Source organism: Conger conger, chromosome 10, assembly GCF_963514075.1.
Source record: "Conger conger chromosome 10, fConCon1.1, whole genome shotgun sequence".
In the NCBI taxonomy this organism is placed as follows: Eukaryota; Metazoa; Chordata; class Actinopteri; order Anguilliformes; family Congridae; genus Conger; species Conger conger.
The window spans coordinates 36,310,908-36,336,300 of NC_083769.1; the positions used below are offsets into that span (position 1 = coordinate 36,310,908).

The 25,393-nt window shown below is 45.4% G+C and overlaps 1 protein-coding gene across 3 annotated transcripts in view; it reads left to right on the top strand.

Moving 5' to 3' along the window:
* The window catches only part of LOC133138837 (forkhead box protein P4-like), a 73,339-nt gene that overhangs the window by 18,478 nt on the left and 29,468 nt on the right, over positions 1–25,393 (top strand). For all 3 annotated transcript variants that reach the window (XM_061257934.1, XM_061257936.1, XM_061257935.1), the window contains exons 2-4: positions 4,967–5,144; positions 16,575–16,649; positions 22,314–22,412. In XM_061257934.1, the coding sequence (XP_061113918.1) occupies positions 4,977–5,144; positions 16,575–16,649; positions 22,314–22,412 (342 nt within the window). In that variant the 5' untranslated portion in view covers positions 4,967–4,976. The remainder of the gene's footprint in view (positions 1–4,966; positions 5,145–16,574; positions 16,650–22,313; positions 22,413–25,393) is intronic.

Consider the following 25,393-nt stretch of genomic DNA (forward strand, 5'->3'; position numbering starts at 1 on the left):
CCAGGACTGAACAAACACAGAGTGTAATCTTATCTTCGCTGGTTATTGCATAATGTTGCATGTGTGCATTATGATTGCATGACTGCTATGGTAAAAACAATATGTCAAGCTATTGTGTAGTGATATTACCCTGTTTAGTCAAAGTTCATTTTTAGTCATTCGAGAAAATGGATGGAAAACTACTGCTGATATGTAATGTCTGAGGAATGTGTGTGTATGTATGTATGTATGTGTGTGTGTGTGTGTGTGTGTACATGTACATACTTAAACATGCACGCACACATTTTCTCCCCCTGTGGCACATGTACGGTTCTCCCTTAGCACTCCTTCATATTGCCTTTTGTGGAGGTGTTGCCTCTGTCAGAGTCTTTGGAAATGATTGACGTGACACTTTCAGAGTAATCTAGTGCTGTGTTCTTTGCAAGAAATATGTGCATTCTGTACAGATCTTATCAGAGCTCGTGCTTTGCCGCTGACATTCAGGGGTGAACAGGCTTGACAGGAAGACCATGGGAGATTTTGTGCAGGCGAGGAAGTGCAAACAGGCAGCAGCAGCCCCGCTGAGGGCGGTTTGCAGGCTTTGTTCTTGTGTTGAATGATGTTGTGTAAAGCTGATGTTGTTTGGCTATCGGTGCCCCACAGCAAGAAATGACAGCAAACAGAAATTCATTCCCCAGTGCATTTCCATGTGTTTTCCCTCGTTCGTTTTTTGTACCTGGCAGAGTGAGGTTATTGTTCACATTTCTTGTGTTTTTAGAAGACTCAGAAAAGGTCAGAGCCTTTGCGTTGGGGCGTTCTAACTCTGTAACTTTGACTGCTCAGAGTTCATCCCCTAAGCATGATGTCATCATTTTGCTTTAACATGATGTCATTACCCTAGCCTGGATTTGGCTTCACCACATGTAATGCAGACAGGGCGAATGTGGTCAACTCTTCTCAGACAGCCTCAGAAAGAACCCAGTTTGGTCGGACCAGGTTCCATATTTGCCATCGTAAATAGAATAGAACTGAAGGAAGCTGAATAAGCAAGCCGCAGGCAGCAGATTCACAATAGATTTAGAAAGTGTCACAATAAGTTCTCAGGAAAAAATAAATAAAAACTCCCACACAAACTCTCCAAACTCCATAGTAATGGTCATGGCCACATATTTCCCAGTAATGCCACAAAATAAGCAGTCTTTTTTTCCCCAACAAATAATGAACTTGAGAACATAGTCACAAGTTTCACAAGTCAGGAGTGTTTTTATAGGCTAGCCCTGAATTGTTGCCTGGAACCCAGGTGGAGCTCTTCGGGGCCGTATGCTGTTACGGGTTGAGGGTGTTCCGACCCTTCCCAAATCCTGAACTGGCCCACTTCCTCCGTCTTAAGGTCTGTTTGGTAGTATTTCTGTATATTTTCTTCTGTTGTCGAAATGTGGCATGCCCCAACACTTAGACACAAATCCCACGCCCACGCCCCTGTGGAATGCACACACCTTCAGGACTTGAGGTCAAAGTTCAGGTAGAGGGAGCAAGGGCGAAAGAAACAACAGGCAACCCGGCAGAACCAATTACAGGGCTTTCTCAGACCGCTTCTGTTTTCGCAGCGCAATTAAAGTTTCCGTCTCCTTTTATTGGCCGGCAGCTTTCATGACCTCATGTCTTGGCTGCGGCACTTTCCTTTTACTGGATATGACTCTGTATCAGGAATTCTTGCACCTAATGCCATTATTTTCACTGGGGACTGTGTGTGATATTTGTGTTTGGTTTGCTCTCTGAAGTCTGGCTCTGCTCTTTGTAAAGGGGACTGAAAGCTGGAGGCCCTCTCCTGCCTCAGTTAGTTACCCTGTGCATTGAGGATGTGTGTGTGTGTGTGTGTGTGTGTGTGTGTGTGTGTGTGTGTGTGTGTGTGTGTGTGTGTGTGTGTGTGTGTGTGTGTGTGTGTGTGTGTGTGTGTGTGTGTGTGTGTGTGTGTTAGGTCCCAGTAAAAAAGTAAAAGTTGATTTTTCAGCATTTGTACCTTGTCACAACACTCTGTTTCCCCCGATAATTAGACAGTGCTTGCTTTAGACAAATGTATTTTTATTTTTAAGACACGCACCCCACTATTGTGAGTAACTAGATGTCGCCATGGCCTATAAAATAGCCTATGCCTATGTTTGGATTTGTACAATTATCACTTTTAGCATGTCTAAAGCATTTTTTTCCCCTTGCCATTTATCTCTGTTTTTCCTTATTTGTTTAGCCCTGTATTGATGTTAATTTATTTCGTTTTTTCTGAACAAACAGTCTTTTTCATTGTGTATGTTATTTATTACAGTGTTTGTTGTGTTGCTGGTTCTGAAGAATGGGCTTTTAAAAGCATATTTATGGCCGTGTTTGTTGCTTTTCTGGTTCTGGACGAATGGGTTTTTTAAAAGCACGGCATAAAAACTGCTTATTACTGTTTTACTTGTTCTTGCAGTTGAAATTCACAATAAAAAAACTTAAGGACATGATGCTCCCTAGCCATGTCTAATGACATTGCAATTGTGTTTTAATTGAGATTTGTTTAATTAGCCCAATAAACTAGCAAATAGATTATGCATCGTTAGAATGGGCTTACTAGAGAATGTATTATTAGAAATCTATTTTATGGTTTGGCTTAGTGTCCAAATGATAAGGCAGTCCATTCTACATATAGTCAATTCCAGATAGATTCGAGATCTTAACAGTTAGCATTGAGAGAATGAGCTCAGCGATGTTCGAACACTTGGCTGTATTTTTGGTTTCTGAATGAGCTGTTCCAATCGGTTAAAACTTCCTATACGTCAAACTGCCCCAGCAGGCACAGACAATAGCAGTGCATGCAATGAAATTCATTCGGATGAATCAGATCTCTTTAAATACGGGAAAAAGAAGTAATATAAATAAATAAATAAATTTCCGACTAACTTCAAAAAATAAAAAAATTTAAATGATTCCAGTTATTCGACTATTTCTTTCCTCGAAGACAGCCATGATCTGATCCATTGACCTTGCCGAATGTTATTTCTTTGTTTGTGTGTTCTAAAAGCTCAGTTGCCTCCAAGAAATAAAAGTTTGAAGGAAACATCTTTTCACCCACTTCCACAGAAGGGTGATCATCATTTTTGCACAGTGGCTTCCTGAAGAACCCACTCGGCATTGTGGGGGAACGCGTGCGATATTCAACCAAAACTGTGCTGTTCTGTCGAACCTTTAGTCGAGAGTGAAAACTAAAAGGGAAAAAATCTTTAATGTTTCATTTGGGGAACGGAATGTCCTCAAGCTTTTTGAGTGCAACAGTGAATCAGCTGCACCATAGCCTCTCCCCCAAGGATTGCTGGTGTTAAACAAACCGAAAGTTATTCAAATCTCATTTAACACCCGCTGTCTGAAACAGAAGGCGGATGAAGATGCTGATCAAACAAACGGCAGACGTGCGGACATTTCTGCCGCGTTTCTGAAGCGGCGGAGGCAGTCGTGCGGGACCCGGGGCGCCCCAGCTGTTTCCGCGGCAAGCGCCCCGATGCACCAAACATTTGCCCTTCCACCCAGTGCAAATAATGGCCTCACCGTTGGTGAAATAAAAGAATCAAGGCCTGTCTCTAAGTATGCGTCCGGTCACATTCCATCTGTGAAACAGCCCCGCTCAGCATTTCAGCTGCCATCAGCTTTGTTTGTTCAACAGAATGTTTTCCTTATTACCCAGAAGGCAACTGGTGGTGGAATGCCTTCTCTTGCCCAACCCAAGGTTGTTGAAACAAGTTCTAATGCTGTTTTTCCCCCTTAACTTCCCCCCCCCCCCAACTGTAGAACACCAGAAGAAATGTAATTTATGTATTATGCTGTGTTTGTTATTAGGAGCTGCAAATTTGCATAGTTGAAGCGGTTTTTGTGTCTTGTTCACAAAATGTATTTTGACGAACACAGTGGTTTACCACAGGAGAATTTCACTGCTTTTGGGGGTGGAAGTCCATGGTTTGGTTCCCTCATCCACAGCTCTTCTGCTCTTTGAGAGTGCCCATCTCACCACAATACAGAATTAAATGGAATAATTTCATTTGATCAAAGTGATAAATAAATGATAATTATAATACAACTGCAAGCACCAATTTCGGGGTTCCAAGTACACATTGCTTAAATAGAGAAAACTTTATGAAACACAGACAACATCGAAGGATAAATAAGTGAAAGTTTCACCAGGATTGGATCACGTAAGCCGTATTGGTTACAGCTAATTTTGCGTTCAGCTATGACCTTTTGACATATTTATGAATCAAGGACATCAAAAATGTGTTTTCTGCCATGGAATCATAGTTAGTGTGACAATTGAATTTCCATTTGTGGGATCAGAAATATCAGTATGTGTGTGATACCTTCCCTGAGTACTTAGTCTTGAGATACTTTTATCAGGATAAAAAATAATTCTAGCAGATGCTATAAGGTTCCAGCACTGCATGTGTGGAACCCTAGAAATGAAGTAAAATGGGGAATGGCATAGTTGCTAAGGAGATGCACTTATCCCGAATCAATACATGGCCAGCAGTATAAAAGGATCTGATGTTGTGTTGAGGATAATGCGTTCTGCAGGTTTGATATTGGAGCTCCAGTCCTTGCTCTTGTAGCCCAGTCTGGTGTCCAAGCTTTTTTCTGGTGTTCATGGCCCATCAGTGCTGGTGAATTTAGTGAGCTCATCAAAATGGGCTCAGTCTGCAAGATGTATTCCAAGAAGGTGGATTGCGTGGTTTCATGTTGACTGCACACCCCTGTCGGTTTGGGTCCAAACGCTGATGCAACACGGAAGGAACGTTTCCCGCGTGACGGAGCCGGGCGGTCGTGGGCTGAATCCTGGTCTTGGGCTAAGCGTGGGCCAGTGGAAACAGACATGGTTTATAGATCAGCTTCTCCTGTGGTGGACATGCACAACCCAACAGCTCCAGGCTACGTTCGCTAATGCTCCCCCTCTACCCGTCTCCTTTCTCAGGCCAGACGTGATGATGGTGGAATCGGCGACCGAGACCGTCCGAACCGCCTCCTCCAATCAGAATGGAGCCGGCGGCCCGGGCTGCCAATTGGACGGGGGAGGGGGCGAGGGCGGGTCCAAGAGCGACGCCAACGGAGAGAGCGGGCACCTGGAACTGCTCCAGCTCCAGCAGCAGCAGGTGAGCCATTATCTGCCCCAGGTGTGGCTGCGACCGTGTGCCTTACCCCCCCAGGGGCAGAGGGGAACCGGCACAGGACTCAGCACAATCACATTCTGCAAGTCATTACACTTCTGATTTATTCACTCATTCAGCCTCACTATCAGTGGGATTACGGCGTGTTTCACACATGCACGTCTCCATTATTTGGACAGATTGTGTTTTCATCAAAACTGATTAAAGTCATTTTCCTACCATATATGCTAGAACCGACCAGGAATGCTAGTATCAGAAGACTGGATAACAGAGCAAATTCCACACTTTTTGCACACTGTATGAGCATGTGACTGGCGGGGTGATAGTAATGATATTCAGGTAAAACTCTGCTGTCTGTTCCGGGCCCTGGCTGGATGAGCTTCCCCCAGCAGACAGAACCAGAGATGTAGGCCATCCACCTGGGCTCCTCCACTCCAACCCTCTCCAGCATTTTATCTTCACCTACAGTTCCAAGAGCTGTACACCTACAGTTTTTGCTCTTGTATGTTTGGTAGTTTAATGCTAATTATGGTTAAGTTTTGTTCTCCTTTTTGTTTGATGTCTCTCTTTGGGGTATACCTTTCCACTGTTGGGAATTCTTTCACTTCAACTTCAAGTCATCACACTCGAGTGTGCATGGCAAATTACTCTGGTGAAGATATACCAGCACTGTAAAGTGCGTCTTCACAGTGAAATTCCCATACATGGGCGAGTTTGGTCAGGGTAGTGAAAACACCCCCACCCCAACCATGTGTGGTAGAGTTGGGTCGGGACAGTAAAAGCACCCCAGTGCGTGGTCGAGTTTGGTCAGCACATGGTTGAATGGGGCTGGTGCACTGCAGTACGGCATCACTCCTCTTCCATCCTGTGTTTCAGCAGGAATTTCCTCCTTTCCTGGACTCTGTTGGCTGACACTGCTGTTTTTTCTCCTCTCTCTCTCTCTCTCTCTCTCTCTCTCTCTCTCTCTCTCCCTGTCTTCCTCTCTCACTCTCCCTCTGTTTTGCTCTCTGATGTCACTTTTCTGGGATTTGAAACAGAACTCCAGTTTTCTCTTTTGGGAAGGGGGGAGGGGCGAGAACTCGTCCAGTTGTCCTCTGGTTTTGTGTGACACTGGGAAAGTGAACAGACACCCAGCTCGTTTTGTGCTCGGTGTGGAAAGGTCTTGGTTCTGGGCTTTGCCTGTTTTCTTGCTCCCTAATTTTGGGATCAGCAGGGCCCGTCTGTCGCCAGTAAAGAGCACTGCAGCCATAGTGCAATCACTCCTCCACGCCATTAGAGGGAGCTGGAACCCTAATGTCCTTCAGGCAGGATGACAGTTGTGGTTACTCTGCTCCCTGACTGTCGGCCAGTGATGTCCCCAAGGCAGGGCCTGCTTTTTAAAACTGTGATTGAATATTAGAAACATTTCATTAAAAAGACCACTGCATATCAACCCAGGGTTAGCTTTTCTGATGGTGAATGTGACTCCCTGTGCCCTTAGTTGAGGAGATTCCACTAAAGTCCCTTCTCACCATTTGTATTTCAAATAGCGTTAACAAGAAAGAAATGTGAATAAATCTAAATAAAGGCTGTAGACTCAATAAGAGCATGCATAGCAAGTCCTGATGCATAGCAACATACCAAAATTCAATGTCTTGCTTTTTATCTGGAATAGAGACTCGGGGGTGATTTTTGTTCTACTTTATTTGTTGTTTATGTTTTTGCTAAAATGAGTAAATGTGTATAACTATGGGCTATTTAATTATTTTAAGCGCTGAAACTGATGCAAATGCTCAAATCTTCCTCCCCTGCCTGCAGTTCTGCTGTTGCACCTGTGTGCTGTCACATGCTTTAATTAGATTATAACGTTTTCTCTGGTGCTGGAACACAGAGGCCCTTGTCCATTTTTGCCCTTCATGCTGACCCAAATGGGGAATTGTCTTGCTTAATTTAATAATTAAAATCTGCGGGTTTGAAATGGCCCCTTCGCAAACGACAGTTCAACTTCTCAGAATGATTACACCACTTCTTCACCCTCCGGAATGCCGCGTGTCCCTCTCCCTTATCCCCGCTCTTTTGCTTCTTTAATCTGGTGATGTACCTCTGGGGTTCAGGGGACCACTCACAGAGGGAGCCGAGGGAAACATTTACACAACATTAGGGTCATAAGTTGGGCTCCTCCCACAGGGGAAACCATGCCTCATTGCCAGTAAGTGTCAGAATTTGTTCCTTGATATTTCCCCCATTTAAACACCTTCTTCTTCTTTTTTTCGGTGTCAGATTACAGTTGCCAAGTAGGAAGTAGGCCTAATTATTTTCTTTGGAGTTCTTTAAATATAGATTTTATTTTGCTTTCTAAACTGAACAACTTGAACACAAATTGACAAAACGCAGTATGTCCAAGACATCATCAAATTAAAATAAACACTTGCATGTAAATATTGGTAAAGAAATGGAAAGAAAATAAAATAGAGATAATTGAATATCACCACTGTACAACATCAAGGTTATTTACAATATGTGTGGCCGGTAGAGACCATGCAAAAGGACATCAATCAGTAATCAGTCAGGTGTGATGGGATATTCTCCATATAGTCCATGAAGAGTTTGTGGTTTGTAGAAAGAATTGGTCTTGTTTCTTAGTGAATGTTATTTTTTAAGGGAATGCAGCAACATTAATAATAAGTTTTCCTCCACACCTGGTGATTGTGTGTCTGTGCATTTGACTTAAAACAAGGAAATTGGCAGTGCATGTTGGGAAATATTGCTTACTAATTTATTTGCAGTAATTCAGGTAGCATCACTGAACCATCTGAGATGGTTGAGATTGTACCTCTGTATGTATGAGATTAGTGTCATCTGTGCAATCCACTCTGGATCTGTGGTTTTCTATTTTCGGGCTGTTTATGCCGTCATCTATGAGTTTGTGCGCTTGAAAAGATCCTGCTCTTCATGAGACCCTACTGAATGTTTGCCTAATATGCACAGGAGCCCACTCCAGGGTTCAATGGCAGGGCCTCATGTGAGATTTGAAATTGAATTTCAGTGGTGCCAGTGCTGAACAGGAAATCAGAAAGCGAGAGAAATTAGCGTTAATAAGTATGCAAATAGGTATGTTGTGCTTTCACAAATCAGTGCTGTGAGTCTATAAATAAGCATTTCTGAGAAACGAAATGAGAGAGAAAGAGAGAGACAGACAAAGGGAGAGCGTGAAGGAGAGAAAGAAAGACGGACAGAAAGAGAGGGATAGAAGAGAGGGAGGTGTGATGTGGAGGGAGAAGGGGAGAAACAGTAGTGTAATCCGTGTCAGGAACGGGCACTGGGGCCCCACACTGGAATGTCCTTGTTTGCTTCACACCCCAGCAAACGGAACAGGGAGCAGATACAACACACACACACACACACACATACACACACACACACACAGCCCCTCCCTCAGCTCAAACTGCACGCAAGCACACACACACACACACACAGCGAGAAAAAGAGAGAGAGAGCACTCAAGTGAGAGATGACCACAGATCAGTTCTTCATCGGAGAGTTAGAGGCGTTGTTCCTTTAAAAAGTTATTTAAAATGGCATGAATGAGGGAAGGAACACAACTCCACCCATTAAGGTTTGTAAATGTCAGCTTATTCTAGCTGATGTAACTCGGGGAAAACTTGCACCCTGGGCTTGTGTTGTTTGTTTGTTTATTTCAAACGTCCTTGAATGGGGTGGTTGCCCCTCAGGTGGAACAGTCCAAAGTTAGTTTTGGGTGTGTGCAGAATACAGACAGACAGACAGGCTGCAGCAGCACTGGCCAGCGGAAACCTGTCCCAGCTAGAACACCGCCCACTTATGGAGGGGAGAGTAATATAAAAAGCAGCACTGCTGTGCGCCGTGGAGTAGAAGTCTTGAGATCAGAGGCACTGCTGCTCCAGATCATATTTCTTTCAGCCAAATTTTACGACCCCCCCCCCCTCCCCCTTTTCCCCTGTGAAGAGAGGAGGAAAGCCACCGCCCCGCAGAGTCTTTAATAGGCGGTGAAATGATGAACGGATATACAGGGGACAGAAGGAGGCCAGAAACCTATAAATCTGACCTGGCTAAATGTTTGTTACATTTATTTATGCATTGGGCAGGAAAGACAGGAATTTAAGTAGGGGACCCTCTCCAGTCCAACCTGGCTGGGTTTTCTTTGGGGTGGGGGAGGGTGCTTGGGCCTGGCTCTCTGCTGAAACAGAGTGAGTGTGTAGGGGAAGGAGGGAGAAAGTTGTGCTTAAAGGTCCTTATCCCCTCATTAGCGGCGATGGGGTGTTTTGTTCTCTCCGGCTGAGTTCTGTGTGGATTATAGTTTTTGATGAGCGCCTTCCTTTGAGGGTGAGAGCACCACTGCCCTGTGGGCCCGAGCTCTGTGGCTTTGTGCTCCGCTCTCTTCAGCCGCTACTTCAGAAGAGGCCTGCTTTCTCCCTGACATCCAGACATCGACCTTCTTACATACATACATGCACACATGCTCGCTCACTCACTCACTCACTCACTCATTACTGGTGCTGGAGTTCACAAAGCTCATGGTTATGCTCACGGTTTGATGTCACAATGTTGGTTTGGTTATGTGGTTTGTGGTAAAGTGAGGAAAAAAGTACCATTCTTAATGCGTCTATTTAACAAAATTGCATTTAAAGAAAAATAGCTATCAAAATGTAGTCAAATAGTTTCCCAAACACTTGACCAACTAACTGGTGCTTCAGCTATAAGCTGCACTCACCTTGGCTTCTCCTGTACCAAATGTTGCTGGATTTTTAGAAACATGAATGCTTGCATACTCCCATGAATGTAATTAATCATGAAGTAAGATTGATCCGCCCTAACACTAACATCAACCTGCTCTCCATCAATGTGTATCAGCACAGATCTTTGACAACTGCTACAGCCCTGTACACACTGTATGTCTACGGTACTTCAAACAACATCTAAAGGGGTATCCACAACTTAGTAATGGCGTAACCGTATCTGGCAAGCCTGTGGCAATTTTAGCATTGAGATAATGATGTTCAGAAAGGGCTGTTTTTCATGGGAGAGCCGCCGTGTGCAGTGTAATATTACAGTAAGATTAGAGGCTGATGCGCAGTGTACTACTACAGTAAGATTGGAGGCTGTGTGCAGTGTAATACCATAGTAAGATTAGAGGCTGTGTGCAGTGTAATACTACAGTAAGATTAGAGGCTGTGTGCAGTGTAATACTACAGTAAGATTAGAGGCTGATTCACAGTGTAATACTACAGTAAGATTAGAGGCTGATGCAGTTGGCCCCTCTCCAGCCTCAGTAAGCGGGTGAAACGTCTTTTTTGTGAAGCTGGCAGTGTGATGTTGTAAAATTACAGTGTCCTTGTGAAGTGGAGGTCGTGGTACCCATGCCCCGGGTGAGTCACAGAGAGGCTATTGTAGGAGGGGGAGGGGCCGGGTTCTGGGCTGGGAGGGGTAGGTCTCTGGGTCACCTCCTGCCATTGTCAGTTTTCAGGAGACATATTTTATTGTGCTTGCGTTTGAGCTCTGAAAGCTGAAAGCTGCTTTATGGAAAACCCGCCCTCAGGGTGCCCAGTGTGTATATAAACCTCTCTTTATTGATGGGGAGGGGGGTGGGCATATGGAGCAGGCGAAGGTAGAAAAGTGTTTTAATGTCCAGTAAATCTGACGTGGTTGGCCTGCTGAAAGGTGTCGAGGCCTAAAAGCACTCGGCCGTTTAGCTGTGTGCAGCTGTATTGTGGTGCGGGGCTGCAGGAGGTCAAAGGTCAGGCTGCAGGAAGGGCTGCTGGGAGGACCCTGTGAACCCCGCAGATGTTGCCGTGGCAATGCGGACTCACCCCCAATTCACTTGCCTCTTGCTCTCTCCTTTAAAGTGGCTTGTGTTCCTCCCTACACTTCTTCTGCTCTTCTGAACCGAATTCCACTTGAAAAGCAAACATTTGCAGAGGAGTGGTTATTATTAAAATTATTATTATTATTATTTTTTATGAGCACATGCCTGTGTGATGTACAACTGGCCAATTTTGACTTTTTTAAGCACAATTAAATAAACACACGTGGAGGGTGTAACACAGGATGCTATTTTAAAGTAGAAACATTTTTCTGTTTATGGAAGAAAACGCACATGCACACACACACACACACACTCGTCTTTCACAAGGTATAAATAGCTTATAAATAACAGAAAGCATCTTGTGGGTCTCACAGGCTGTGCCACGGATTGAATTCACATGTGCAGCATTGTGAGCAAGGTCGGGGAACAAAGCACATTTTGCATGTGTTCTCTGAGACTCCACATTCTGATCCAGTTCAGACGTTTATTTTTCACACATCCTGACAGCCATGATTCTGGAATCTTCTTTGTGTCATGTTTATAAAGGATAATAAAGTGTGTGGCTTTCATCCCTGTGCTCTTTTCATGAAGCTGAACAGTATGTACTCTGCATGTCTTTGTCCAGTGGATATGAAATGCAGTGTTGTTGGGTGATTTTCATTAAAAGGTGGGTTTGCTGGGACCCTGTTAAAGCGCTGCTCTATCGCAGCATGGGCTCCATAGTGTGGTGTCACATCCAGGCAGGGCTGAGTGCTGGCTGTGTCTGGGGGCCACAGTGGGCTGCAGTGTTGCTCATTGGTGGAGGGGGTTCAGTGGGGTACGGTGTCCCCGCTGGGCGTCTGCTGAGCTGCACAGGAAGAGTCTCCTTTCTCACTCTAACTGCACTGTGATATGAAGAGGGGGGGGCTGCCTCTGAATTTCATATCTGCAAAACTGTGTGCATGTGTGTCTGCTGACTATGTGTGTGTGTGTGTGTGTGTGTGTGTGTGTGCACATATGCGGTCTTGTGAATGGAGACACAGGAGCCTGCTCCTGCTAGTTTACACAGCTGGGCTCTCCCGTGCTGCGGTCTGTGAGCAGGGAGGCCACTCACGGTTTCCGCTCAACAGAGCAGCGTTTGTCTGCCGCCCGCCGCAGCGAGCTTGGCCTTCCCTTTGGAGTCAGGGTCGGAAACGAGTGCCGCGTTCGCTCCCGGTCGCCCGCAGAAAGCAGTCTGCGACCCCCCCCCCCCCCCCCCACCCGCACGCAGGCTGGGTGAGCTGGGGGTTATTACGGTGTAGGCCAACAGGTACATGTGAAGTGCCAAGGCATCCGCCGTCTCATTCGGGTGGATAGGCGTGTGTTGAAAGAACGTGTCTCCCTGTGAGATGGAAAAGGTCAGGGACTGGCTGGAGAACAGCAAGCCCTAACATCAGATTACTGCCGCACACTGTGTGCGTAAGGAGAAATCATATGCAAACTCAACGTCATCACATTTCTCTTACCCATTTAAGAACCACTCAGCCTGCAATGAGCTGTTTGAATAAAATGTATTCTGTCCTTCCAAGGTTTAAGAGATGTGCACTGTGGGGGTGGTCTTCTTAAACTATCCAGGCTGTTCTGGGATAAGATGTGGGACGAACCCCCACCAACCCCAGGCCCCTCTGAGGGGATCCAGTGAAAAAGTGTTGATTTATGCTAAAGCTGAGAGTTTGAGAATGGCAGGGATTAGGGTAGAGAGAAGGGGAAGGGCTTACTTCCTATTGGATACTGTCCACATTAGGAAGTCCCAGCCCCTTGCCTGATTGGCTGGTGTTTTTGGCACCTGGGGCATTCTAACACCATCTACCTGCACACACAACCAGCTCCTGCCACCCCACACCTGCCCCCCTACTTCTTGCCTCCATTACCTGATGTTCCTGATTTAGGGTGGTCTCCCCAGTGACCTGCTGCCACCTGTGCTCCCCCCTGCCAAAATCCCCCCTCCCTCAGTGACACTCTACAGTGGTTGCACGCAATATAATTACATATATGAGACTTCAACTGAAAAAGTACACGGTGCCAGTTCAAGTCCCATAAACTTAATAATAATGTGTGCAACCACTGTCCATAATCTTACTATGTAATCATTTTTGAATGTACAGTTAAAGTCATTCATGGGGAAGATTTATAATGCGTTCCAGTTGACAGCTAACTGTGTGAGCTGACTGCTTGTGTTTGCAGGTAAATACATTATTCAACATAGTTTCATGTTAGCACACCTTTGTGCGTCGTCTCTTTGGTTTTCATGTTGACTTGAGGCTGTGGGAAGTTCACGGCTCCTCGACAGACCACCTGCAGATTTCACTGTGTTTATTGAGCAAACGGAACCTTCCGGAAACTCCTTAGCTTTCACACATAGGGGAAGGGAAAATAACCTTCATAGAGCTGTACCCACTTTCACATTGCAAATGTATAAATAGACTTTTATTGCCCTTATGTTTTTACAATTTTAAAATCTGGAAGGTCATATAGTCTGAGCATTTTTTTAATTTAAGAATTGGTCTGTTTAACTTATTCAGCCACTGAAATGTGACCGCTGAAATGACATTACTGATAAAATTCCATTGTTAAAAAATATTGATGCTGAAATATTGCACAAGCAAGATTTTACAGTGCATTTGGAGTAGAAGGTGCGGAGTTCTGTTTGGCCAGATTGTGACGAGGCCAGGACAGACCAGCCAATCAGAACCCTCCTCGGTGAAACTGTGGCCCATTGCGTGCGGCCTGTAGGGCTGCTGGCCCTCATCAGGACTTGGTACCGGACGTTTGGGCCGTGTCTCGCTGTAAAACCGTGCTTTAGCAGGGTGAACCACCTGACTGCGCCCTGCTCGACTCTCTCAAACTACACGTTTGCAGAGTGCTTTCTGCCGTGTCTTAAAGCGGCGTGTTGTTGCTGGCGCGGGTCGGAGGACGGAGAGACCGTGACTAAGTATGGTCGGAGGGGCCCCTGCTGCAGCGCCAGCGTTTATTTAGGAAGCCATACGTGTCATTTTGAGCCTCTGGTAATCGGTGCGGTGGGTTATGGTGCTGCCGCCAGGCCCGGGCGCGGCTGGGAGCGCGTGAGGGGTAATTGGCGCCACGTGCGGCCTCTCTGTGTGTGGCGCGGCCGTCGGCTGGCACCGTGCCGCCCGCGGGCCTGCGTTGGGCACAGCATGCCCTGAGGACTGCAGCCCGTGCCACGGTAACCTGGGCCCGACGCCGGACTGAGGCAGGGAGAGAGGGTGAGGAGTGGATGCGCACACACACACACACACACACACACACCTCCAAAGTGGCCAGCGACGGTGAGGCAGATGGTTTTAATCACACCAGGCCTTCTGCTTTCTCCTGAGAACAGGCAGGGACCACTGTCGAAATAAGAGGAGGGGGTTAGAGTGACCTCACGAGTTCTGTGGTACTCCACCCTTCCTTAATTCATAGTCCAGGCATGCAGTCTCAGAAATATGCCATGATTAAATGTGTACACATGCGCATAAATAAACTGAAATGGAATGCCTGGATTATTTATTTTGGTTACGTTTCACGTTGGAGAAGTGTTTCCTCAAATAATATGCTGTAATTCTACATTCTCTGTATAATTTTGCCTGAAGGACAATTGCATGGTACACAGTCTTCTGTTCTATTCGTTCCACTAACAGCGGCCTGCTGGAATGAGTGTCAATATATATAAAACACTCAGTCTCTACTGTGCTCTATTATGTGCGGAGTTTGCACAGAGATTTATGGCTTATGTTTGTGTGTGGTGGATTCTGTACCCAGTGTAATTCATGTGCCAAGTTCCCTGCTGTGGACGGGTTCGGTTTTTGGACATGTGACTGATTTATTGTTCATGGCAGTTATTTTCAAAGGGCCTCCCGTCTCTTCATAAATCAATATTTACTTAGTAATGCGGTAACCTGCCGCCGCTCCAAACTTGAGGAAACAAATGTGCATCCTGATGCAGTTTTTCCCCCGCTCCTCGCCTCCAAACCACCTCGACCGCTTCTGCCTTTGATTTACCGCCCCCAGTGTTCTTGTTTTTGAAGATTCGCCCGTTGGAAACTCGTGTTGCGATGAGCACTGAAACTTTGCGGAAAGCGGTTTGGGCTGCTCCTCCTCAGCTCCTGGACAGAAAGATGTTCCTCCATGTCTGAAGCGGACTGAACACTGCGACTGAACGCTGGCACTAACACTGCTTCGGAGCTGTGCGACCCAGCTGTGTGCCCCAGAGCGGTTACCTGGGGTAGAGTAGGGGACGTGTGTCTCAGAGCGGTTACCTGGGGTAGAGTAGGGGACGTGTGTCTCAGAGCGGTTACCTGGGGTAGAGTAGGGGACGTGTGTCTCAGAGCGGTTACCTGGGGTAGAGTAGGGGACGTGTGTCTCAGAGCGGTTACCTGGGGTAGAGTAGGGGACGTGTGTCTCAGAGCGGTTACCTGGGGTAGAGTAGGGGACGTGTGTCTCAGAGCGGTTACCTGGGGTAGAGTAGGGGACATGTGTCTCAGAGCGGTTACCTGGGGTAGAGTAGGGGACGTGTGTCTCAGAGCGGTTACCTGGGGTAGAGTAGGGGACGTGTGTCTCAGAGCGGTTACCTGGGGTAGAGTAGGGGACGTGTGTCTCAGAGCGGTTACCTGGGGTAGAGCAGGGGACATGTGTCTCAGAGCGGATGACCTGGGGTAGAGCAGAGGAAGAGAGGCGTCGGTTTCTCCATTTAGGGCATGTGCAGGGTTCGCCCGGCTGCTACCGGTGGGAGGGTTGTACAGATGTAGGGCTGGCGTTTAAACTGTGGTTGTCTGAATGGAGGCTTTCAGACTGCTACATTTATGAAATGGAGCCATTCTGCAAGCTACTACTAAAATAAGCATCTTGATAGAAGTGCTCTTCCACTGTCCAGACCTGAAGCACAGTGGCCATGTTTACAGTGTCGAAATGTCTCTGTTTTCAGGCCCCACTAATAGTGGCTCTGTTTCCTGTACTCTTTCACTGTGGCTCTGTTTCCAGACCTCACTAACAGTGGCTCTGTTTCCTGTCCTCACTAACAGTGGCTCTGTTTCCAGACCTCACTAACAGTGGCTCTGTTTCCAGACCTCACTAACAGTGGCTCTGTTTCCAGACCTCACTAACAGTGGCTCTGTTTCCTTTCCTCACTAACAGTGGCTCTGTTTCCTTTCCTCGCTAACAGTGGCTCTGTTTCCTTTCCTCACTAACAGTGGCTCTGTTTCCTGTCCTCACTAACAGTGGCTCTGTTTCCAGACCTCACTAACAGTGGCTCTGTTTCCAGACCTCACTAACAGTGGCTCTGTTTCCAGACCTCACTAACAGTGGCTCTGTTTCCTTTCCTCACTAACAGTGGCTCTGTTTCCTTTCCTCGCTAACAGTGGCTCTGTTTCCTGTCCTCACTAACAGTGGCTCTGTTTCCTTTCCTCACTAACAGTGGCTCTGTTTCCTTTCCTCACTAACAGTGGCTCTGTTTCCTGTCCTCACTAACAGTGGCTCTGTTTCCAGACCTCACGAACAGTGGCTCTGTTTCCTTTCCTCACTAACAGTGGCTCTGTTTCCTGTCCTCACTAACAGTGGCTCTTTTTCTTGTCTTCTAGGCCCTGCAGGCTGCACGCCATTTTCTCCTCCAGCAAGCCACTGGACTCAACTCTCCCAGCAGCAATGAAGTGAAGGTGAGGATATCTGAGCCCGACATATACATACAATACATATACAGTACACATACATACGCATGCATGCATACATACATACATACATACATACATACATACAGTACACACACCTACAGAAATGCACACACACATACACATGCCTGCATACATAGACATATATACACTCTGAACACGTTATTAGGAATACCTGTACACCTTCTTATCTAATCAGCCAATCGTGTGGCAGCGGTGCAATGCATAAAATCATGCAGATATGTGTTAGAAGGTTCAGTTAATGTTCACATCAACCATCTGAATCGGAAAAAAATGTGATCTAAGTGAATTTGACCATGGAATGATTGTTGGTGCCAGACATGGTGGTTTGAGTATCTCAGAAACTGCTGATCGTCTGGGATTTTCATGGAACAGTCTCTACAATTTGCAGAGAATGGTGCAAAACAAAAAAACATCCAGTGAGCAGCAGTTCAGCGGGCAGAAGCACCTTTTTAATGAGAGAGGTCAGAGGAGAATGGCCAGACTCGTGGTATGCAGAAGAGCATCTTTGAACACTCAACGTGTGGATAGGCTACAGCAAAAGAAGACCAAAAAGTCTAAAGAATAAGTTGAATTAATACCTAATAAAGTGCTCACTCAGTGTACATGATGTGTGCGCACTTGAACAAATCCCAAATAAGAAACATTTGTTCAAATTTGTCAAAATTCTCAACTGTCAAAAATGAAACATTGCCTAAAAGTGTAATTATTATGGCCAAATTCAAATTTCCCATTAATACTGTAGCTGAATAGGTTAAACGGACTATGAAATAACTAAGACATAATAACAACAGTATCTTGAAGTTTTATTAAACAAAATAAAACCAGGGAAGATAATAACAATGGCGACAATACCATTCGCAGCAATAAAATGACTCGGTAGATAAACTGTTTCTCAAACGAAAGAAAAAAGCCCATCATTAGTTCACAGCAATGGCATGTCTCAGTGGTCAGTGCTTAAACTGAGCTGACCGCTCTCCTTTGGAGGGGAAAAAAGTGTCAGCCTTCGGAGGGTTATTAGGGCAGTTGCATTCCTTGCAGGCGATCATATTCTTGGTTATTATTTTTTCTCCAGTGGCAGAGAACCCATAATATTTTGAAATGGCACTCCTGAGGTGTGGTGGAGTTCGAGTGTTTTGTGTCCTCCATTTGGAATGTATAGCCTACAGGCTACACGGATAGCATGACCCACACGTGAACTTCATTTTAGGCTACCTAATGGCATACCCTCCAGACAAAGCAATAACATGGCTTGTTGTTTATCAGTCTCTTTGACATTGAGTGCTACCATGAGCACAACAAAGATGAGTGCAGGGTGCAACTGGGTTCCTTATTTTGCCTAGGCAACAGGTTTACATGTTTGAGCCCTGTACATATGTGAAATTTTATATTTTATATCTATGTACAGTAACTTCTATCCATGTACATTTCGAACATACACACGCACCCAAACATGTGTACATATATACACACATACGGTACATACACGCTTGAACATTTTTGCAAGTAATATTCCTACTGCACGGTTTTCTGTATTAAAGGGTCTAGCAATTCTTAAATTTCAACAATTTAAGCTTCATTTTAGTGTGTGTGCTGGTTTGGATTTATTTTAAACCTTACATTTGTAAACCGCTCATGATTTGCCAAAGCCAGTCCATCTGTGAACTTCACTGGCATAGAGAAACCACCCAAGGAGAGTAGTCCTCACACATGCTTTCTCTCTCACACACAGTCACACACACACAGACGTGCGCACAGTCACACACACAGTCACACACACTGACGCACACTCACAGACGCACACTCAGTCACAGACGGAACACTTAGTGTACTGCAGTTTGTCAAGATAATATCCCACAGCAGCTGCAACAACAGAAACAACTGCTGTGATGGAGATAAAATAGCTTTACAGACACCGAGGATGACTTTACAAACTGATGGGCAGAGTTTGGGCCATACCCCATGTTTCACAAGCAGAGAAAGGGGCACCATTTCTGGGCTGCCCTTCATACCACAGCCCACACATGAGGGTCAGTGGTCAGTCTTGCCCATCCTAAAAATCCCTCTGCCTTTTACAGTATTTACTATAAATAATGCCCTCTCCCGCCTGAAGGGCTGTACCCACTGGCCCCAGCACAAGGGGCAGGTTTCAAGAAGGGGCTCCTTTGTTCAGAATAACCTTTCCCCCTCTCTGTTTATGGGAAAGTCCTATAACATGTTCTTTTCCCAGCACAGATTTCCATTGCTCTCTCATTCTCTCTTTTTAGGTCATGTAGTATATTGTCTGAATATGAATATTCTCTTTAGAAATGATAGTGATAGGATTCCTGGCTTTGTCCTGTTTTCACCCTGGCCAACTTGTTCCGTTTGTTTTTTTGTGATTATGCTTTATCTTTGCATTAATGGTCCCACATGTGGAAAGTAAGCACATTCATCAGCAACTGTCTTGTTCATATCCCAAAGGACTGCCATCCGTGATTTTCAGAGTGTCAGTTAAATCCCCCAATAAAAAAAAAAGATCCTTGTTTTTCCTTCTTTTTTTTTTTTGCTTTGAGAAAAGGCACAAGTGAACACACTGGAATCAAAAAGGGAAATTCAACCTCGATTTTGATGCCCACACAAGCTGCGAAATAACAACTTTAGCTGATAAATCTACAAAATATAGGACAATGTTGGGTTGGTTTGATAATGGCCTTTTTTATAATCTCTGTTGTGTTTCAGGGGAATTATGTTGTCATTTTCACTCGTGAGCAGCGATGCAGTGAGTTTTTCGGTTGTCACGAGGGGTTTTCCACTTGAACCTGCTACCAAGGCCACTCTCTTTACAGGACTGTTTTAGTTGTCTGGACTTTGTCAGGAAGCAGTTCTCTGGCAGCGAGCTGGACAGGCCTCAGTGCTCGGAGAAAGTAAGCCAGCGACAGGCGCCTTTTTCCCCTAAACGCCATTTCACTACCGCACCAGATCTGGAACTGAAAGTAATATGAAACAGAGCTCTTGAAGGCGCGCCCGTGAGATTCACAGAATGCAGAGCTGTTCACCGCACAGAAGAACGGCATGTTGTATCCTCACTGCGGGTTTGATACCGCCTGTTCGCTGCTCCTCCGTCGTGTCTGTGGCCTGCTTTTGGTCTGCCGTTTACAAAACCGTACTTGACCGCCTTGCCTCTCACCCCAAGCCTGGGGACTGGCGGCGGGTCTGGTAATCGTTTCCACATTCAGGGCACGTGTGCGCTTCGCCGGGTCGTCGCTGCGACCGTCGGCGCGGGCGTGGGCGTGAGCGTGGTAAGTCGGAAGCGCGCAAACACAAACGTGATCAGCGGTTTTTGGGACCCGGTCAAAAAGACAAAGTGGAGCTTTATTTCTCCGTTTTTGGTTTCCGTGAGCCTGACGGAGACGTAGCTCAAACAGGATGCCAGGCTGTTTTCGGAGGTTGTGCCGGAATGTCCGGCTATCTGAGCTCTGTTTATGCTCCTGAAGAGGGGCTGGGGTCCCCTTTAGCTCAGGGCCTGGCTCCAGCTCTACCCCTTGTCTGGAGCTATAATGCTATGTTTTACTATTTCTGTCCTCTGTGTATGCCTTTACCTGCCTCCAATGTTTCACAAATGTTTAGTTTGTTATCCCGGTTGTACAGCTTTGAGCCGTCTGTGGAATGTTCTGGATGCAACCTGCAGCCTCCCACCTCAGGCTGCATAATGCTGGCCAGTTTAGCTCTCCCTTTGAACTAAACATGAATGAAACACTTCAACTATCATAGTTAGTTCACACACACACACACACACACACACACACACAGTATACTGGTATACACAGCTAATACATTTTGATACAAACGTATGGGGCTGTTTCACAGACACACATTAAGCCTAGTCCTAGACTGAATTCAGTTTTTGAATGGAGATACAAAACTCAATTTATTAATTAATTATTAATTATTATTATTAAGGACTAAGCTTAATGTGTGTCTGTGAAACAGCCCCATACGTTTGTATCAAAATGTATTACCTGTGTATTCCTGTATACTGTGTGTGTGTGTGTGTGTGTGTGTGTGTGTGTATGTGTGAACTATCTATGGTAGTTGAAGTGTTTCATTCATGTTTTAGTGATAAAATTGTCTGTTTCTGTCATCCTTATTTTGGGTAAAATAGGCTAATCTGAAGTCGGAGGTGCACAGTAAAGCGTTCAGGGTGGAATGCTGTGCTACCTTTAAAGAGTCTATCCTTAATTTGGTTTTGATGTATTTGGGGGGGGGATCTGTTGTGAATGGTGGTCACAAAACCAAATTTTCACACTCCAAATGCCAGAGTACCATTTGAAATGAAGTTATGACTAGAGTGCAGAGTGCTTATTCTTCAAAGAAGGTAGTATAGTTGTTGCATATTTTGGGGAAAGAAGACTGGCTACAAGCCTAGAGACAAGCAGCCATGCCATCTGACACTAATATTGAGCAACTTAACTTTTGGATTCTTCGTGCAAGTTCCTGTGTGTGCTCCATCATATGTGAATACATAGTGAGAATTTTTGAAAACAGCACATAGAGGAGTGAATTAAGAATGCAAACACATTGAATTGATATTCCTATAAAAATTCCACCATGAGAAGGTATCAAATACATTCTTTTTTAATATGTCAAATCTTTGGATTGACACTTTAATATAGGCTCTTTGCTTCACATTGTTTTGTGTTTTTAAAGACCCTTCCCTTAGCTCTATGACTATTCCCATCTAAATTAAATCTGGGAACTTAATTTATGCCACCAGACAAAGAGGAATTAGTATGGGATTTGCAGGTTGTGAGGTCCTTTTTTCAGTGCCCACAATTGGGGCCTGTATTGTTTTTTGGGAACGGTTTCCCAGACTCCCTCCCTTTTCCCATATTAGATTATATGGGCAATTAATGCCACTGAACTTCAGCAGGGCGGCCTTGGGCCCGCCCATTGCCCCGGAGTCGGGAGAGGAAATGAAAGGTGTTATTACGGTTATTACTGCCGTAATTATGGAGCCTGTAGCGGGGAGATGTGAATAGAGGTATGTGTGTGAAGTGTGTCTCGTCACAGATAAACGGGCTCACAGAGGCAGGTAACTGCAGGTATTCCTTTCACATCTCCATGAAAAGAGGGAGACTCCTGGCTTCCCTTCTTTCATCTGCCTTTCTCTTATTCTGCTGCTGCAGTGCCGTGTTATTATTAGTAATATTTATCATATTAATAAGCTGCAGTGTTATGCCATTACTTTCATGAATAGTAATGGTCTGTGTGGAAATATTTTATTGAACTATTTTTTATATTAGTTCTGTATTAGTGCTACTACAGCACATTTAATAATGATACAGACATGCAGGCCTTAGTGTACCTGTCTCTGACCCCATACTGTACGTACCCTTGGTTTGTTTGGTATCCCTGTCCATCATTGTTTGTGTGTGTGCCTGTATGTGTTTCTGTGAGAGAGTGTGATTGAGTGTGATTGAGTGTGAGAGAGTGTGAGAGAGTGTGAGAGAGTGTGAGAGAGTGTGAGAGAGTGTGAGTGTGAGAGAAAGTGAGAGAGAGTGAGAGAGAGTGTGCGTGAGAGAGTGTGTAAGTCTCTCATAGCCATGTGTGTTCTCTTCCCATACCTACCCCGCCCCCCCCCCCCCCCAGGTCCCTGTCTCCATGGCAATGATGACCCCCCAGCTGATGGTTCCTCAGCTGCAGCAGATTCTGGCCCCCCCACAGCTGCAGGCCCTCATGTTGCAACAGGTAACCCCCCCCCCCCCCCCCGCACACACACACACACACACCATTCCCCATATCCGCCCCCATCAGCAAGCCCAAATCTCACCTGTGCTTCCATGGCAGAAACTCAGCCATTGCATGTCATGTATAGCATAGCTACCTGAAAACAGCAGCAGCAACAACTTTTTGTCTATGGCAGTACTTTTAGCTTTTTATTTTTTTCTCTTTTTCCATTTGCTCAGCCAACTTTGGGAATTTTCTTTTGTATTCCATCCTGTGAGTAACACTGATGTTATCTACTTGCTTTCGGTAGATAAGATAAATGAGCGTGGTGTAATATTTTACAGTCTACATTTAGAACAGCCCTTCATGTGTATTTTACTAGTTACGGATTTGATGCTTTAACCTGTGGAAGAACCCATGCACTTGTAAATCGCTTTGGATTATAAGCATCTGCCAAATGACTAAAATGTAAATGTAAAATGTAAATGTTAAGCAGGCAACCCGTGAGGTCATGTGACAGCCAGCTGACTGCCACCCTTAATGGACACGTGCAATTACTGCAAAATGAATCCTGGTACGGTTCCATAATGGATGTTTAGGACCATTTTCCCTGTCTCAGAGAACACAAACACAAAGGCGCACACGCATGCTCCCCTTCTCCCCCTGCTCACGGACCCCGGACTGACACGCAGACACACTGACGCCCCCCGTGCCTCGCTCCGAGGCGGGGCAAGGCCTTCAGCTGAAAGATTAACTGCCCCTCCAGCAGTTACATAACCCATCCTGACACGTGCTTTGTGCAGTTATCAGAGACCTGGGCGTATGCCACATACAACAGCGCTATACTGGACACCCCTTTGCGACTCCGCCTTGACTTTTTTTTTAGTTGTCGTCATCGCTGTCACTGACAGAATGGCCTCTTTGTCTGGCATCCGCCTCATATTATGTTTTTATCAGCGCTCTCTTCCTCCTTGGCCTAGTCACACACAGAAATGAGAGATTGCAATCTTAATGGGTCTTCCTGGATAAATGAGAGGATTCTGAAAGGAAAATAAGCGAAGTCTTGCCTGGCTGTGAAGACAGTGGCTGCCTGTGCTTCTGCGGATGTGCAGTCTGGAGGGGTGGTGTGATCGTCAGGGTCAACCTCAACTCAACAGGAACTGTGTCTTCATTTTCTTTTCGGAAAGCCATATTCTGAAACTCAGAAAGAATTTTGGCTATAAATTTACCAAACTTTTCATGTAAACTGCAGAATTTGAAAAGTTGCTCAAGTGTGCGCATCCTTTTCAGCTTTCATTTTGAAAGAGATTTTCATGGACGGACCAGCAAACATGTTTTGCCGCATAGTCGGTGCACTGCCGACAACCGTGCAACCTTACCAAAATACCACTGCCAGCAACTGTACAACCTTACCAAAATCCCACCGCCAACAACCGTACAACCTTACCAAAATCCCACTGCCAACAACCGTACAACCTTACCAAAATCCCACCGCCAACAACCGTACAACCTTACCAAAATCCCACCGCCAACAACCGTACAACCTTACCAAAATCCCACCGCCAACAACTGTACAACCTTACCAAAATCCCACCGCCAACAACCGTATAACCTTACCGAAATCCCACTGCCAGCAACCTTACAACCTTACTGAAATACCACTGCCAACAACTGTACAACCTTACCAAAATCCCACCGCCAACAACTGTACAACCTTACCAAAATCCCACCGCCAACAACCGTACAACCTTACTGAAATCCCACCGCCAACAACCATACAGCCTTTGCTGAAATCATAACCTTGAAACTCAAGCTTAAAGGCTGAGGAGAGCCTGCTGATTCTGCTTGAGGAAGAATGTAGTTGAGGTCAGTTTGCAGAGTTTCTGCAGTTTCTCTATACTGTACTTTTATCACATGATACTGCATGCGTTTCCATTACTGAAATAATTCCTAATATCATAACATTTGCCATAGGCCCAGACTGCAGTGGATAAAGTATGTTTCACTGATCTTTGTGACCATTTCTTCCTCCCATCTTTGAATAGTTAACGTTAGCGCCAACACAGTGACCCCACACTTTTACAATGACCCCACTTTCCAGTCCTGGGAACTGATGCATCAGCACAGTGACTGCAGGTTCATGCGCACCAGTACCGGGAAATCCTGGGTCCCCCTTCCCAGTTCTGTCTGTTGATTATATGGAAGGCTTGTCTCCTTCAAAGACTGTGTTAGTCATAACTCAGCGCTCAGCTTACACAAAGACCTGCGCCCACACCGGATAAGATTGGACACCCCTGGGCTGGTCCACGTTGTTGCTAATTTGAGTTTAGGGTGACGCGGTGGGTAGGCCAGTCTTCCTGAAGTGCTCAAGGAGAGGATGTGTAATGTGGTGGCTTTCATTCTCTGATGTGGGACAGTCAACAGGCTTTATTGTGGAGAACAAAGTGTTTTTATTGGTCCAGAACAGTCGTCACATGACAAATTGTGGCTGCTTTGCCCAGAAAATGGTTTATAAGCAGATCACTTTTAGTAGATTTTAAAATATATATGCGTTTATTCTTTTTTCTAAGTATGCTGAAAACAGCTTGTTTGCTGTAACCAGTATTTTTCAGCCTTTAAATAGGAGAGTATCCACTGGTGTGCTGTAGGTTTAGACCTATGTGTCTCTGTGGGTTTTACACCTCAGTGCACTTTTGGTAGCACTCAAGAAATACCCAATAGAAAACACGGTTATGGGTGTTTTTTTGGCAGGTGATTGGACAGCACTGAGATTGAAAGCTGTGTTGCTTGGCGATGTTGCTCCAGCTTTTTCGGCACTGCAAATAAATGACCTAAAACCTACAGATAGAGGAATGGTTGCGCTTTAGAGACTCTTTTTAACGAAGGGCTTTGTGTTTGCTATGGCTGTTGGTCAAATGGTTTGTGGTTTTTCTCTCAGTCCCACGTTCTATATTCCTGACTCTCTCTCTAACCCTCTTTCCCTCTCTCTCTAACTCTCTTAC